General features: G+C 47.6%; 1 protein-coding gene across 4 annotated transcripts in view; it reads right to left on the bottom strand.

Annotated features, from left to right (window-relative positions):
• Positions 1-18317, bottom strand: part of FADS2 (fatty acid desaturase 2) — a 72593-nt gene that overhangs the window by 10641 nt on the left and 43635 nt on the right. For all 4 annotated transcript variants that reach the window (XM_075325214.1, XM_075325215.1, XM_075325217.1 and 1 more), the window contains exons 4-9: positions 14576-14773; positions 14354-14455; positions 9638-9763; positions 9362-9422; positions 8890-8966; positions 1364-1461 (exon numbers count right to left, since the gene is read on the bottom strand). In XM_075325214.1, the coding sequence (XP_075181329.1) occupies positions 1364-1461; positions 8890-8966; positions 9362-9422; positions 9638-9763; positions 14354-14455; positions 14576-14773 (662 nt within the window). The remainder of the gene's footprint in view (positions 1-1363; positions 1462-8889; positions 8967-9361; positions 9423-9637; positions 9764-14353; positions 14456-14575; positions 14774-18317) is intronic.

Here is an 18317-nt window from a genome sequence, read left to right as displayed (position 1 = left end):
CACCACACCCTCTTTATCCCCCCTTCTGTCTGCTGGCCATTGCCAGATATACATTATATTCCTGCTAGACTCTGGTTTTACTTACTCTGATTATTGATTTCTGCTTTGACCCCGGCCTGCTCTCTGACTACTCTCCTGCCTGCCGTATTTGTACTTCGCTGCCCGATCCGGATTTGACCTCTGTTTTGTTTTCCGATTACATCTGTGCCTGCCTGATTCTGTCCCTGTTTTGCATTTCCCGGTTTGACTCTGCCTGGCTACTACTCTCATCGGACTGCAGACTATCACAGGTAGTGATCTCCCGGGCCCTGTGTAATTCCAAATCCCTGTTTAGGGGTTAAAGGGTGTCAGGTTCTTGGGGTCCTGCTTTGTGAGTGGCTTTCCTCTAGCCAGTCCATCACAGCCAGTCTGAGTCTGTGGTTCCAGTCAGGTGTTACACTTAGCTTTTGTATTGGTCAATGCATGTGAAACCGGACACCAGCGGCAAAGTGATCTCTGTATGCTGGGAACCGAACGTAAATGTCTCTCTCTGGGTTAAAAACCTACATGTCTTGGCAGAAAGGATCCAGCTATAAAGGAGGATGGGCATAGCATGATTATAGGGCAGAGTGCTCTGTCGGATAGAAATTCCCGGTATCCTCCTTTATAGCTGGATCCTTTCTGCCCAGACATGTAGGTTTTTAACCCAGATAGAGGCATTTAAGTTAGGGTCCCGGTATATTGAGATCACCTTGCCGTTGATTACCAGGCTCACATGCATTGGCCAATACATGAGCTGCATATCTCTTTTTTATAAAAATATTCACATAGTAGTAATGCAATACCAGAGTTCCCTTATTCATTGTTAGCATTCTAGAGTGCAGCTGTATGTGTTTTGTAGTTGTATTGTGTGACCAGCTAGCACCTGCTCACGCCTGTTGGCTATGTAGAACTGCCGGACTGCAAAATGTAACGACTTGGCAGACCCAAATCAAAAGTTCAAGTCTTATATATTCGAAATAGAATGAATGAAGCTAATTGACAAACTTTATTAACTATTCATTGGATATTAGCTGTCATATCAACTATCGGACTTTTGATAGCATTGGTAACTTAGTAACTACAAACTTAAAAAACTTTTCAGGACTTTGAAAAGTTCTCAGAAAGCAGAGCTTTAATTACTCAGGCTATGAGACTCATTCCCTTCAAAGATCATACGATGTGACCGTTTCTGGCTCTTATCATTTGCTACTTCTTATCATATTTTATAGCCTTGCACTAGACAAAGTTGGGAAAGTTTCACTGATAACGGTAATTAGTTCATTAAACACAAACAGATATGATGGGGACCCATGACATGTGCAAGGTCATACAATCTGCATACCTTACAGCATTGAGCAAGGCGATGGATCCCAAAATTCCATAGAAAGGAACAAATGAATAGAAGTAACGAATGTAATAAGAAAGGGACCAAACCAAATCCTGCAAAACAAATGAAATACATATTATTAAGACTTTACCTAATATGATTAACTTCTGTAGAGAGCCATGCATTGGTCAAAATCAGTCTAGGAAAGTAGATCTATTTTTCTGAAATAGGACTTTCACAAAATTTTTCATGTCGAACTTGACACAAGATGTATTAGCTTCAAAGCAGAATACAACATTTCTGTTTTGCTTTTAATTTGACCAGTTGAATTTATAGAACTATTAGTAATCAAAATATTTGGCACATAATGAGTTAGCTTTCATTAATTCCAAATGGGTATTATCAGAGAGTTTTCACTAGTGGCGTGAAATTCCTTCTCCCCTGTATGAGTTTGCACAATCATTAGCAGACCGCAACACACAGGAGAAAAAGACCACACCCATAAAAAACTCAGAACAGGCTACTCCTGTGTGAGATGAAATGACAGCCTGCTCTGCTCTCACTGTAGAGCCATTACAAGTGAACACAACAGACATAAGTGAGATTAGTTACACCTTTGACATTTCATCTCCTAAGGCAGGGGTGGGGAACCTCCGGCCCGCGGGCCGTATACGGCCCGTGACGACTTTTTATGCGGCCCCCGGGCACATTCCCGGGGACCATTGTGCTTTGGTGGCAGCCGCGCTTTTCCCGGCTGCCGGCCCTTTAAATCCCACAGCCTGATGCCCTGTGGGTAGATGCTAGAATGTACGGGCTCTCTCCAGATCCTGACTTCCAGGACCTGACTGCAGCCCATACATTCTAGGCTTATCCCCGGCCTGTGTGCTCTGGTGGGCGGGTAAGCAGCAAGCTGCGATAAAGTCACACAGAAGAGCTGCAGCAGGTTTACCAGCCTCCCGAAACTGTGCTGTGTGTGTGTGACTCTCCCTCCCCCTCACTGCGAGTACTCAACCCATCGCTGCCCCCCCCCCGCTCAGTGCTGTGTACACCCTCGTACTGTGTGTACCCCCCAATGCTGTATGTACCCCCCAATGCTGTGTGTACCCCCTCGTGCTGTATGTACCCCCCAATGCTGTGTGTACCCCCTTGTGCTGTATGTACCCCCTAGTGCAGTGTGTACCCCCTAGTACAGTGTGTACCCCCTAGTACAGTGAGTACCCCCTAATGCTGTGTGTACCCCCTAATGCTGTGTGTACCCCTTAATGCTGTGTGTACCCCTTAATGCTGTGTGTACCCCCTCGTGCTGTGTACCCCCTCGTGCTGTGTACCCCCTCGTGCTGTGTACCCCCTCGTGCTGTGTGTACCCCCTCATGCTGTGTACCTCCTAGTACAGTGTGTACCCCCCAGTGCTGTGTACCCCCAGGTGCTGTGTGTACCCCCTAGTGCTGTGTGTACCCCCTAGTGCTGTGTACACCCCAGTGCTGTGTGTACCCCCTCGTGCTATGTGCCCCCTAGTGCAGTGTGTACCACCTAGTGCAGCGAGTACCCCCTAGTACAGTGAGTACCCCCTAATGCTGTGTGTACCCCTTAATGCTGTGTGTACCCCCTAATGCTGTGTACCCCTTAATGCTGTGTGTACCACCTCGTGCTGTGTACCCCCTCGTGCTGTGTACCCCCTCGTGCTGTGTACCCCCTCGTGCTGTGTGTACCCCCTCATGCTGTGTACCTCCTAGTACAGTGTGTACCCCCCAGTGCTGTGTACCCCCAGGTGCTGTGTGTACCCCCTAGTGCTGTGTGTACCCCCTAATGCTGTGTACACCCCAGTGCTGTGTACCCCCTCAGCGCGGTGTAACCCCTCACTGCTGTCCGTGCCCCCCCTAGTGCTGTCTGTACCCCCTGGGTGATGTCTATGCCCCCCCACCAGTGCTGTCCGCACCACCTAATGCTGTCCATGCTGCCACCAGTGCTGTCCATGCCACGGTGAGTGCTGCCTGTGTCCCCCTTATGCTGTCCATGCTCCCCAGTGCTGTGTGCCACCCCTCAGTGCTCTTAACTCGCTACTGCTGTCTGTACCCTCCCACTGCTTTCTATGCTCCCCAGTCCGTGCTCTCCTATTGATGTCTATGTTCCCCCAGACCTGTCTGTCTCCCTAATGCTGCCACCCAGTGCAGTCCGTGCTGCCACCCAGTGCAGTGCGTGCTGCCACCCAGTGCTGTGCGTGTCCCCAGTCATGTCTGTGCCACCGCCAGGGCTGTCCATGCCCCCTACTGATGTATATGCCCCAGCCCCTCCTGTGATGTATATGCCCCAGCTCCTCCTGTGATGTATATGCCCCAGCCCCTCCTGTGATGTATATGCCCCAGCCCCTCCTGTGATGTATATGCCCCAGCCCCTCCTGTGATGTATATGCCCCAGCCCCTCTTGTGATGTATATGCCCCAGCCCCTTCTGTGATGTATATGCCCCAGCCCCTCCTGTGATGTATATGCCCCAGCCCCTCCTGTGATGTATATGCCCCAGCCCCTCCTGTGATGTGTACTCCCAGTGTCTCCTGTAAGTTATGCGCCCTGGCCCCTCCTGTGATGTGTATGCCCCCAGCATCTCCAGACAGAGACAAACCTGGAAAAGCAGCTGTGAGAAACAAGATGATCAATATCACCGAACATTACAATCGCACCAAAGAGAAGCAGCTCCGGCCACCACAATAGGGGTGAGTTAATCGTTTGACCAAATATAGCAGGGTTATTTTTCAGGTTGATAATGTTGTGCGGCCCCCAAAGGTTAGTAGGAAATTCCAAATGGCCCCCGGCAGTAAAAAGGTTCCCCACCCCTGTCCTAAGGGGTACTTCTCATATAGCGAGATCGCTGCTGAGTCACAGGTTTTGTGACGTACCAGTGACCTCATCAGCGATCTCGCTGTGTGTGACACTAAGCAGCGACCTGGCCCCTGCTGTGAAATCGCTGATCATTACACACTGTTCTGGTTCATTTTTTGCTCGTTGGTCTCCTGCTGTGAAACACGCATCGGCGTGTTTGACTGCGGGAGACCAACCAGCACCGACTGTGTAAGCATACTGCGTACGCTGGTAACCAGGGTAAATATTGGGTAACTAAGCAAAGCGCTTTGCTTAGTAACCAGATGTGTACTCTAGCTACGTATACAGGGAGCCAGCGCTGGCAGCCTGTAAGTGGCGTACGCTGGTAACCAGGGTAAATATCGGGTATCCAAGCAAAGCGCTTTGTATAGTTACCCGATATTTACCCTGGTTACCAAGCATAGCATCGTTACACGAGTCGCTGGTGGCTGATGGCTGGTCACTGGTGAGATCTGCCTGATTGACAGCTCACCAGCGACCATGTAGCGACGCACCAACGATCCCTGCCAGGTCGGATCGCTGGTGGGATCGTTGGTGCGTCACTACGTGTGACGGGACCCTAAGAGTCAGAGTGGGGGAGGGATAGTGCAGCTTAGTTTAGCTGTATCACATTACAAATCCTATCAACTCCAGTGCAGCTGTATTGACCCTCCTCTCACATAGACTGCCAGGAGTTGAAAGCTCAAAAAGTTTTAGCAAAGACACTCAGGTTTGTTGTGCTCACAGCAACTTGTCATTGTTCTGCAGTGAGATCAGGACTGTCTGTCATTATATGTCTCACAATAAGAAAACTATTCAAAGCTATTTTGGGTCTTGTTCTTTTTTCTGAGCATTCCTGCTTGCTTATGATTGGTCAACCTTAAACATGGGGAAGAAATACACGACACAAGTAAAAAATGAGCACAACACACATAAATGAGATGAATTACACCTTTGAGATTTCATCTCTTAGGAGTCAGGGTGGGTGATGGGCAGTGCAGCGGAGTATGGCTGTGTCACCTTACAAACCCTTCTATCAACTCTCCTCTCATGCCAGTTCAGCTGTATTTCCTTTACTGCCACCATGGACTGCCAGGAGTTGAAAGCTCAAAGGTTTTAGTAATGACACTTAGATATCTTGTGCTCACAGCAACTTGTAATTGTTCTGCAGTGAGATCAGAGCTGTCTGTCATTATATGTCTCACTATAAGAAAACTACTCAAAGCTATTGTGGGGCTTGTTCTTCTCTCTTCTGAGCATTGCTGACTACTTATGATTGGTCAACCTCAGTCATGGGGAAGAAGTACATGCCAACTCTCTGATAACGTCCACTTGGACTTGCCGAATATTAACTTATTAGGTGTAAAATACTTTGACTGCTAATACCTCCACAACAGAGACTTGAAATAAAAAAACAAGAAAAAACCATTGTTATTTCACTGTACAGCCACCATTGCATCGTGTGTCGTGTTCAACATGAAAAATTTGGTGAAAGGCTTAAAGGAAAACTATCAGAAGCTTTTACCCCCCCCCCCCCAACCATTAATATGATTGTGTTACCCTATGAGTTAGCCAGACAGTCCTTTTATGATCTGTGCAAGAACAGTATATGGGCCCTTTGCAGTTCCACCTGCTTTGGAGGTAGAAGTGGGCTTCCTTAGTTATTGGGCACCTATGTGGCGGTACTGGTTGCAACAATGGTGTCTGCCTTTGGTCTGATCTGAACTGAATACAATTGAGTTGGACAAGAACAGTCCCTGGGCCTAAATAAAAATGACTGTCCACAACATGGTCAATATAATACAAAAAAATGCAAAAAAAAAAAATCATTATATTCTTCAAATGGACAGAGGGAATTAAGTGCGCCATTTTTTAAGTCAGTTTTTCTGGAGTCTATTATTGTTACTCATGATAAATTTATCAAAATGTTCCACGGGAGTTGATAAATGATTGTATCCTTAAATATCTTTAAAGATGTTTCCTTAGTTCTTGATGTCGCAATCGCACTAGCGCAAATCATTTCTCTGTAATCCCACTGACCACCAATTCCGTGAGTTTGATAACGGTCAATTAGAACGAAATGTCACTGACTAACACACTAATGTATGTTAGATTATTTAAATAAAAGCTTCTTTTTTTCACTTTATCCATCTGATGGATTTTTTCTTACTTTCCTTAGTTTTTGAGCCACCTAACAAGTTTTGAAAAAGTCATAAATGTGTCTAAATCGCCATGCCTATTTTTCACTGCTGTTTTCTTATGTTCACGTCTTTTTCTGCTGGATTCACTTTGAAACCTGCCTGAAACGTGTCCTAAAAATGCTCAAGAGATTAAATATACACTCATAGCCGAAGTGTTGGCACTCTTGAAATTGTTCTAGAAAATTAAGTGTTCTTCCCAGAACATTATTGCAATTACAGATGTTTTTTTATTCACGTTTTATTTCCTTTGTGTGTATTGGAACAACACAAAAATACAGAGGAAAAAAGGCAAATTGGATATATATATTTCATACAAAACCCCAAAAATAAAAATCGGCAGGTCAACATTGTTGGCACCTTTCCAACATTGTGGGTATACAACTTTGTTTCAAGCATTTGATGCTCATTTAACATCACTTGTGGCAAGTAACATTATGGGCAATATGAAAATCACATCTGAAACCAGATAAAAAGGGGAGAAGGTGACTCAATGTTTGCAATAAATGTCTGTGTGTGCCATACTAAACATGGAGAACAGAAAGAGGAAAACAGGACTGTTTGAGACCTTGAGAGCCAAAATTGTTGAAAAATATCAATAATCTCAAGGGTACAAGCCCATCTGTAGAGATCTTGATATTCCTTTGTCTACGGTGCGCAACATAATAAAAAGGTTTACAACCCATGAATGGAGGTAGAGAAAAATGGTGAAAGGTTGCAAGGCAGGACAATCCAGATGGTGGATAACCAGCCCCAATAAAGTTCCAAAGAAATTCAAGCTGTCCTGCAAGATCAGTGTGTATCACTCTTAGGCGGGCTTTGCACACTACGACATCGCAGCCCGATGCTGCGATGCCGAGTGCGATAGTGCCCGCCCCCGTCGCAGCAGCGATATGTGGTGATAGCTGGCGTAGCGAAAGTTATCGCTACGCCAGCTTCACACACACACTCACCTGCCGTGCGACGTCCCTGTGGCCGGCGACCCGCCTCCTTGTTAAGGGGGCGGGTCGTGCGGCGTCACTGCGACGTCACACGGCAGGCAGCCAATCAGAGCGGAGGGGCGGAGATGAGCAGGATGTAAACATCCTGCCCACCTCCTTCCTTCCGCATATCCTACGGAAGCCGCAGTGAGGCCGGTAGGAGACGTTCCTCGCTCCTGCGACTTCACACACAGCGATGTGTGATGTCGCAGGAGCGAGGAACAACATCGGACCGTCGCGTCAGCGTAATCATGGATTACGCCGACGCTGCACCGATGATACGATTACGACGCTTTTGCGCTCGTTAATCGTATCATCCAGCCTTTACACACTGCGATGTCGCATGCGATGCCGGAAGTGCGTCATTTTCAATTTGACCCCACCGACATCGCACCTGCGATGTCGCAGTGTGCAAAGTGCCCCTAAGTGTGAACTTTCTGTTGACATTTGAATTAAACAAAACACTACAACAGGAGACCCAGAAGGATCCCACTGCCGACACAGACATAAAACATTAGACTGCAGTTTGCCAAAATGTACGTAACTAAAATACTTCTGGGAAACCATCTTGTGGACAGAAGGGAGCAAGATACAGCTTTTTGGTAAAGCACATCATTCTACTGTTTAACAAAACCAGAATCAGGCCTACAAAAAAAAGAACAAAGTACCTTCAGTCAAATATGATGGAGGTTCAAAGATGTTTTGGAGTTGTTTTGCTGCCTTTGGCACTGCGGCCCTTGACTGTGTGCAAGGTATCATGAAATCTGAAAGGATTTTATTTTGCAATGTAGTGCACAGTATCCGAAAGCTGGGTTTGCGTCCTATGCCATGGGCCAGCAGGACAATGACCCCAAACAAACTTCAAGAAGCCTCCAGAAATGGATGGAAGCAAAGCGCTGGAGAGTTTCGAAGTAGCAGCAGTTAGTCTGGATCGAAAATCCCATTGAACACCTATGGAGAGATCTCAAAATTTCCATTGGGAGAAGAAGCCTTCGAATATGAGACCTGGGCAAATAGCAAAAGAAGAGTCCAAAATTCCATTTGAGAGGTGTAAGAAGTTTGTTGATGGTTAGAGGAAGCGATTGATTGCAGTCATTTATTTATTAGGGTATGCAACCAAATATTAAGTTGAGGGTGGCACACAAATTTGTTCAGTCCATTTTTCAAGCTTCGTGCGAAATCATGTCCAATTTTCTTTTTTTTTTCTCTGTTCTGTTTTGGGTTTTTTTTTTATGTTTTTTCCAATATACACAAAGGAAATAAATATGTGTATAACAAAAATGTGTAATTGTAATAATGTTCTGCAAGAACTGCTTCATTTTCTGGAACAATTTCAAGGGTGACAACACTTTTGGCACTTCTAAGTCAAAATGACTTGCCAGAGTTTGAAGGACGTTATATGCACATATCTTTAAGATCACTTAAAGGCCTTTTACACTTTTCTTGCCGCATGGCACCTAAATATACAAGTTATAATTGGTAATGTTCTATAGTAAAGAAAATACTTACCACCCAGTCCCTACGAGATATCATTGTCGTCATGATCTGAACTGTGAAGTACAGCGGTATCAAAAGTGGAGGCCCAACTGTAGGTGAAAAAGACACATTACTGCTGCTGTCGTACTATGCTGTAATAGTCCTTCTTTAGATAGCGCCATCAGATTCCGCAGCAATTTTGTCACTATCTGGAGTAAATATTATTATGCATAACTAATCATAAATATCACTTAGAATAATATATATTTTACAGTTTTATCCAATTGAACCTTCCATTTTCTTACAGCTTTAGCTGTGTTTCAAAATCTAGGAGAAATATGAACATTTGTGTTCTCTTTACCAGGCGTGGAGATTCCTAAGGTCATTTTCTAAGGGAATGTAGGACAAGACATGCAAAAAGGATTTGCTTTCCCTGTGACACTTGTGTATTTTAACCATTAGTCCTAGGTAAACCAGTAATCTCGTTATAAATCCAATTACTCACTTAGAAAAAAGTACTGATGTTGGTGATTGTAGGGCAGCAACTTTATCTTCTTCTTGCCATACTGTAAAGAAAAGGAATGGATTTACAGTCAATATGTGCTGAGACCAACAGTAGACCTCTACTTTCCATGCAATAAGTCACATAGTCATTGTACAACGGTATATATATATATTTATATATATATATATATATATATATATATATATATATGAAGTTTATCACTGTGATATTATATACAATGCTAGAACTTTATTTATGGTTGAAAAAGTCTCATACCTCCACTGGCTGTGTGTCCCCAAGCACAAAAATTCGCACCATGTTGACATCTGGATCCTTGCTGAAGATGTTAGGCTTGGCGTGATGCTGAAAATGCCGATGGTTCCACCAGTTTGCCGATGCTCCCTGCAGGCAGATGAAGCCAAATGAGCCGGGAAGCAAGACAAAGTCATAATCCGCAGTTATCTCCCCTAACCTACTTTATGAATGTTGGACTAATGTCATGGACCATTCAGACAGCCTTATATGAAAAGTCCACGTGTTACCAGCTCCTTGCACTTGTAGTATATTCCTCATCGATGATAGTTGCACAGTCACAAAAGTTTATAATATGTAATATTGAAACCAAAAGAAAATGTCTAGAACTCCGTCTTGTCAACGTAAAATGTTTGCAGCTTCATTAGAATAACATAAGCATAAAAGGAGAGATGTGCTATTTGCTTTGTGCCGCTCTAGTCCGATCCTCTGTGGCAGCCGGCCTTTACTTCTCGGCATGGCATTCTGGGCACAGCTGGTGCTTACTGTGCCCTGCGATATCATGATGTCCATGATGCTGTAGGCAGTGGTCATGTTACCCCCACTCCTACTGTGTTTTATGCTGGTTTATGTGCATTATCCCAATATAAAGTAGTTTAATGTATAATGTATCAAGGTTCTACGGATGTAGCAGTATTAGCCACTTCCTAGTTATAGAGGGAGCTTAGAGCAAGGAGTGATAGTTGGCCAGTGGGTTGGTTGGAAAGACAGGCCTTGTGGGGTGCCAGTTTTGCAGTGGGGTTCCTGAAGTGAAGACAAGACCTTGTAACTTGGGTCTGTCAGGGAACCCGGAGGTATCTAACAAGGGTCGAGAGCCTACAGCTCACCTCGGGACGGGCTTAGAAGAGTCCAGGGACTAGATGGCCGTTGGAGTAGAGTACCTGGGATGGGCCAAAGAAAGTCAAGTGACGAGAAGCCATCTGAGGCAGGGAGATGACCACAGTTAGCCGAAGAGTAAGTAATCGGAAGGCATATGCCCGAAAGCTGGAGAACTAGGTCCCAGATAGCGGGATTCTCCGAGACTGAGTTATCGGGAAGAAAGCTGCAGCAGAATTGTTTAAGTGTGGCCATCTCGGTCGTGAAGATGGAACATCTAATAAACCATTTACTGTTGTTTTGCCAAGAGTTCTCCAGTGTCCTGTGTCTATCTAACACAACAATGATGGCAACCAGCTGCGGGTTGGTGGACACTGCCCTGAAGAAGACAGTAAGTGTCGCACACCCCACTCAAGACAGTTTACAAGCACTGGTTCTCTCTGGTGAAGGAGTGCAGAGCCCTCAGGGCGCGGTGTCCGCACCTTCCTTCAATGCCATGATGCACCAGAAGAACATAGGATATGCCTCCTATGAAGCAATGCACAGAAGTGAAGACTGGAAACCACAGAGGACTGCAATGGATGCTGAACCAGAGCAATGCACATTGGATTGCTAATCTCTACTTCAAAGCATGAACATCAACAAGTTTCTGTTTTGCAGGAACAGAAAGGGTTAAAGGAGTTGTCCGACATTAGCTTACCAAAAAAAATTGAGTTTATCTGTGCTGTATTGTCATATAAAACACCCCTACATTGTTATTTTTTGTTTTCTAACTTTTGTTCCTCTTGAATTATGACTTTATTCTCTGCAGCTCTTTGTTTACATTCAGCTCCAGCAAACATGATAACTTCCATTGCCAAACCTCACAGTCAGAGCTGGCACCGCCCGGCCTCACTGTCCAGCCCCGCTCCTGCTCGCCCTCTGCATACACATTCCCTGTCAGCAATCTGCCCCAGCACCTGACCTGTTATCACTCTAGCAATGGAAATAACAGCCCACATCGGGCTCTGCACCCCCCACCCCTCCCGTTCCCCACCTCCCCCCCCCCCCACACACACACACACACACATCGGGCTCTGCACCCCACACCACATCAGGCTCTGCAACCCTCCCCCCACACACACACACGCGGTGCTCTGTACCGACCCCCCCATCGTTCTGCACCAACCCCCCCTCACCATCGTTCTGTACCGAACCCTACCCAAAACATGTAGGCTACAATCACATGACCGTTCCGTTTTTGCGGTCCGCAAAAAACGGTCCATTTTTTTCACAGATGCATCCATGTGTCATCCGTGTGTCATCCGTGTGCCTCCCGTTTTTTTTGCGGACCGCAAATAACGGAAGCAGCAAGAAAGATAAATAGATGAGTAGATATAGAGATGAATAGATAGATATAGAGACAGAGAGATAGACTGGTAATCCAATACAGAGGGAACCCCATGATGTTATTTTAAATTAAATAAATAATTTAAAACAAAAAACACGGGGTCCCCCCCAATTTGGATCACCAACCAAGGTAAAGCGGACAGCTGTGGTCTGGTATTCTCAGACTAGGGTGGTCCACAGTTATTGGACACTCCCCAGCCTAAAAATAGCAGGCTTCAGCTGCCCAAGAAGTGAGCATCCATTAGATGTGCCAATCCTGGCACTTCGCCCCAACTCATTCCATTGCCCTGGTGCGGTGGCAAACGGGGTAATATATGGGGTTGCTGCCAGATGTGTAATGTCACCTGGCATCAAGCCCTGATGTTAGTGATGTCACGGCGTCTATCAGATACCCGACATCACCAACCCAGTCAGTAATAAAAAAAAAAATAGACAACAAAAAAAGTTTTATTTGAAAAAATACTCCCCAAAACATTCCCTCTTTCACCAATTTATTGAAAAGAAAAACAAATCCGGGTCTGACGTAATGCAATAAGGGGGTCCCACGACGATCCATACCATAGTCAATGTCCCAGTCAATGAAGAACAGAATGTTCCCCATTAGCTGGGAGAGTAATGCAGTGACCTGAGCTAACATCAATAGGTCAGCCGAGGTCACTGCAGGGGATGACGAGCGCTGCTGTCAGGAGGTTAGATGAGATCATTACCTGCTGTGACAAACTCCTACTCTCCTGACGTCAGCGCTGTCACCGCCTTCTATACCCGCCGCGTTCTCAGCGAAGAATCGCGGGAGCCCGTGACGTCACCGCTAGTGAGAGTCTCGGGCCGCCCACGAGACGTGACATGAGAACGCGGTGGGCATAGAAGGTAGTGACAGCGCTGACGTCAGGAGGGCAGGAGATCATCACAGCAGGTTATGATCTCATCTAACCTCCTGACGGCAGTGCTCGTCATCCCCACGGCTCCTCGCACTGCTATGTGAGAAGCTGCTGATACTGCAATGCGGGCAGCCGCGGGGCTGGCAGGGAGCGGGACACAGACTGCACAGGCAGTGATGAGAAGCAGTGCTGCGCTCCCTCTCATCAGTGCTTTCAAATGTATCGGCAATGCCGATACATTTGAATGTGCGATCCCGAGCAGGGGGCCCGGTGCTGGTGGTGATACCGCGGCAGTCACCTCTAGGCCCCTCCCCTCAGCTCACGGACCTCACAGCAGTGCTGGGGGAGGTTGCGGGGAGAGTACGGGGTGCGAGGGAATGTGTGGGAGAGTGCAGGGAATGGGACGAGGACTCCGCGTACTGTACCCGCCCAGCAGGGCAGCAACAAGCTGTTCCCAGATTTGCATGTCAACATTGTCCTGCCCATGTTGACATGAAATGACCGGAAGCAGCAAAATCGTGGCAGGAGCAGTCACATGACCACTCTGAGCGAGGGGAGAGGGGCTGACAGCAGGGCAGGTAAGTGCACACTATCTACTTACCTTCCCCAATGTAGCCCAATAGGGTAATAATAAAAAATAAAATAAAAAAGTCAAAATAAGCCGGATAACCCCTTTAAGGAGGAGACAGAAAACTGTATTTTTAAGCTGTGAGGCATTTGGGATTGTTTCTATGAATATTCATTTTCCTGCTGACCTTAAATATGTTGTCTCATCTTATTAAACATTTATATTTGTCAAGTTTACCAGCCACCTCTGCAATCTAAGAGAGGGGCCACTATCCTACAGAAAGTGTGCTTTCTTGCAAGCTTTTTGCTATAAAGCTTGTAAGCGTTGCTCTGAAGTTGGTTGAATTGCTGGATTCAGCCAAATTCAGTGCCCGCCTGACCTTGCAGAGGCAAAGCTGCATCTACTGTCATCATCTCAGAGCTCACAGTTCATATCAGTGGCCCCCGCTGACCAAGGTTGGACATACCACTACTGCAACCTTTGTAGGTGCAAATGAGCCCAAAAGTTAAGGGGGGTCAACTCAACATCCTCCTCTAAAGCAAGGGGAATTGTGCATTATAATGAACTATTGGACTGTAAAGGGCCCTCATACTGTTTTGGACAGGGGCCCTCTTCTGCTCAGTCCACCACTGCTGTTGACCCAAACTATCAATCTTCAGGAGCACACAGTCCCCCTCCAAGCAGGAAGCTGGGAGGCAGAGGAGTGGTGTGCGCCTGATGACAGAACATTGGACAACCTCTTTATCTTCAGATATTTGGAGAGGACATAAACACAATTAAGGCCGTATAGTCAAAATGTGATGACCAGAATGTTAGAAGTTATCGCTTCATACTTATGTTCTTTGTTGACAAGATGGGGTGCTGACATTCTGACATATTTTAATGATAATTGCCATAATTTGTGAGAAAGCCTGGTAGTAAGTGTTCAATTTCCTTGCAGCGCCACCAGAGGGTAAATGAAGCAAATACATAACAAAGCTATAAAGGCTATAACTGAAATGTTTAACTATGACATCCACATGACATCACCTTTAAATGGCCAATGACAAACTTATGGCCAATGTGGTTCCATTTTGATTTCTTGAAGACGGATAGGTGTCCAAAATCATGCTGCAACCATCCAGCCTGGGCCTGTGTAGGAAAGATTAAAATAACAGTGTGAAGCACTATGCTGCCTTACAGTAATACAGGTGGTACAATACACTGCAGAGAAGGCCGTTACTCATGGCTGGGGCAATTTTTAGTACTCACCTGAGATACAGTAAGCAGTAGGATGGTGATTATGGTTGGTATCCATCCTGTACCAAGGTAGTAGAGGGTAGCCCAGGCAAGAAACTCCACAGCAAGGATATGTCCTAGGTAAAGGCCGAAGAAAACCCAACTGGCATTAAACAGGTCCATTTCTTTTGCTGTCTTTCGTAGATTTTCAAAGTCTTCAATTTGCTGAGACTGTGCAGATGTAAAAGATATAAGAGCATTCAGTGAAGCTTCCCATCACAGCAGGTAGCCACCATCCAAGGTAATCTGCCTATGTCACTCACACGCTGGGATCGATTTTATAGGAAGGCAATTAACAAATTAGTACCGGATGATTTTGGGAAATGGGAAGACACTCGGGTGCCCAACATGAAGGCATTCAAGTCTATGATTTCAGTGAAAAAAGCAGGAATGAGACCAGGGGCTGGCTGGTACAATTTAGCCTTGGGGGCAATCACAAAGCAGTGGGCCTCAAGTTGCAGCAGCCCACTATTAGACTGTTCATCTCTGGCCGCTGCATTAAAGCGGCAGTGGTAACAGGCTTTATGAACAGGCTGGTGGAAACAGACCCTAGCTTACTGCATATATATGGAAACAGAGCCTAGATTACTGTGTACATAGATACCGCAACAGAACCAAAAGGACTACATAGATACGGGAACTGAAGCGAGCTTATGGGAGCAGAATCGAGATATGGGAGCAGAATCTAGCTTAGTACAGAGATACGAGAGCAGAACCGAGCTTACTATAGAGTTATGGGAGCAGGACCAAGCTTACTACAAAAATACTAGAGCAGAACGAAGCTTACTACAAAGATATGGGAGCAGAACCAAGCTTACTGCAGAGATAAGGGAGAGCAGAACCAAGCTTACTACATGGATATGGGAGCAGAACCAAGCTTACTACAGAGATATGGGAACAGAACCAAGCTTACTGCAGAGATATGGGAACAGAACCAAGCTTACTACAGAGATAAGGGAGCAGAACCAAGCTTACTACAAAGATATGGGAACAGAACCAAGCTTACTACAGAGATATGGGAGCAGAACCAAGCTTACTACAGAGATACAAGATCAGAACCGAGTTTACTACAGAGATAAGGGAGCAGAACTAAGCTTACTACAGAGATAAGGGAGCAGAACCAAGCTTACTACAGAGATACAAGATCAGAACTGAGCTTACTACAGAGATAAGGGAGCAGAACTAAGCTTACTACAGAGATAAGGGAGCAGAACCAAGCTTACTACAGAGATATGGGAGCAGAACCGAGCTTACTACAGGGATATGGGAACAGAACCAAGCTTACTACAGGGATATGGGAGCAAAACGGAGCTTACTACAGAGATATGGGAACAGAACCAAGCTTACTACAGAGATATGGGAGCAGAACACAATTGTACTTACTCAGTCATCTACATAGAAACAGCAACAGAACCAAGCCTCCTACATACAAACGGGAACAGAACAATCTTTCTGCATACACATAGTACCATAACTAAACTTACTACTCAAATATGGTACTTAACTGATCTTGCTATATAGATATGGGAGCAAAACCATGCTTACTGCATAGATACAGTACCATTGTGGCGCCCCTGACCTGGTCAGGCACCACTGAGTACTGCACCCATGCTGGGGACAGTACAATACAGGTAATCCAGAAGGCTGACAGGGGTGTGGTACACAGGCGCATAGTAATCAGCTCTCACACATGTACCCATGAGAGGACCCCTGGGGATCCCAGGAGGGGGAAAAGCCTTGACCTTCACTGGAATAGTGGAGGGGGCCAAAAGCCTCCATCTCCTCTCAAGGGGTGTGGTAAGAGAATCTGGTTGCTAGGTGGCGTAGGCAAGAACAGGAGAGGAGGGGCAGTGAGTCAGTTAGAGCAGAACTCCATAGGGCTCAGTGAGGAGCAGACCTGTGGGGCTGTTGCTGTCTAACAGCGCCCGCGCAGTGGCTACTGACGGGGGAGAACGGTCAACTAGGAGTGCTACCCGAAATCCATCTTCAGCTAGAGAGAGAGCAACGGAGTGGGAAGTAAGGAGACTGCTAGAGAGTACCAGGCCCAAACGGGCGGCAGATCCCGAAGCGGAGATAGATCCAGCTTTCTTTTGCTAAACCTGCCGGTGTGGGGCTCTCAAAGCCCACGCCACAACACCACAAAAGCCGCAGCCACGTAGCCACAGTTAGGGCCCATAGCTCACAGGAGGCAAGAAGCTGGAGTGATCTGGCCCAGGCAACAAGCACACGGCAAACGAAGGGGAGTGAGGCTTCAGCAACTTCCCTGGGTGACCCCCATAGGGACTCAAAGTCGGGGTCACCCCAAACCACCAAGGGCTAAGGAAGGCGAGTTAGTAGTCACCCTCACAAGTCAGCCTGAAGGACACCTGGTTCCCGCCTGGTTCATCCCAGCTACGCCCGGGTTACTCACCCTGCCACCTGAAGTGAGTAAAAACCCTGAAAGACATTCTGCCTGTGTGGAGTTATTTTGCGCCTTGTGGTACTACGCACCTACACAGGGCCCTGGGGCTTGCCTCGCTCTCAGGGGGCTATTCCAACTAACTGCACATACCATCAGCCCCAGGCGACCCTCAACCTGCAGTGGCGGTCCCTACTGGCCGCAATACTGAGAGTGGCGTCACGACAAGAAGAAGATCTCCTACCTGTGACCAGATCCAGCCGAGTGGAGTCCCTGAAGGTAATGCACCGACACACTACACCTGTGGGGCTTCACATCTGGCGTCACGAACAGGATAAGGACTAGACCTGTTCAGACAGGTGACCATGTGCCTGGGCGGTCCGCTTGAAAAATTGGAAGCGCCGCCATATTGCCACCATGAAAAGCGCGCTGAAAAACAACAGCAGCCCGCGCTGGAAGAAGTTACCGCCCACGAAGAGGTGTGGCTACCCAGAGATCCCCTGCAGAGTTCTGACCTCGCTTGTGAAGAGAGCGGAAGCGTCCAGAGACGGCGGAGCAGAGAAGAAGCCAGGAGCTTGCTAGAGAAAATGGCGTCTGAGTGCAGAGACCCAGAGCCAGGCTCCGCTGCCTGGTGGTGTCGGGAGCTCGCCGAGTTCTGCGATCAACTGGAAGCCAGGGTCGGAAGGCTGATCAGAGAGGGACGCGAGGAGTTTTTATGGATGACCGCGGCGGTTCGGGCCTACGAGGAGAGAGACGCGCACCGAGTGCCAGACCGGGCGGTGACGACTCAGACCCCGATGCTGCTACCGATGGGTGAGTCCAGTGTTGCCCCTGCCGGCCCGGATGCCCCGACCCCTGCTGCCACGCCCGCGGTCCCTGAAGAGGCGCCCGGTGTGGCGACGCTGAGCCAGGCCGCAGCCATGCCAGGTGCGGCCCGCCAAGCCCAGCCCGCCGCAGCGATGCCCTGCTCGGCCCGCAAAGAACCGGCTGCCACCGCGACCCTCATCCGCGCCGCAGGCGTAACGCTGACCCAGGCCGCCGCCCTGCTAGGCCCGGCCCGCCAAGACCCCACCGCCGCAGCAACGCTCGTCCGCGCCGCAAGTGAGGTGCTGAACCAGGCCGCAGCCCCGCCAGGTGCGGCCCGCCAAGCCCAGACTGCTGCAGCGACGTCCAGCCCAGCCTGCACAGAGCCCCCTGCAACAGCGACGCTGATCCAGGCCGCCGCCATGCCAGGCGCGGCCCGCCAAGACCAGGCCGCCGCCATGCCAGGCGCGGCCCGCCAAGACCAGGCCGCCGCCATGCCGGGCGCGGCCCGCC

This window comes from Anomaloglossus baeobatrachus, chromosome 10 (genome assembly GCF_048569485.1).
Source record: "Anomaloglossus baeobatrachus isolate aAnoBae1 chromosome 10, aAnoBae1.hap1, whole genome shotgun sequence".
NCBI lineage: Eukaryota > Metazoa > Chordata > Amphibia > Anura > Aromobatidae > Anomaloglossus > Anomaloglossus baeobatrachus.
Note: the sequence above shows the minus strand (reverse complement) of the source record. Positions and strands in the feature narration are given on the sequence as shown.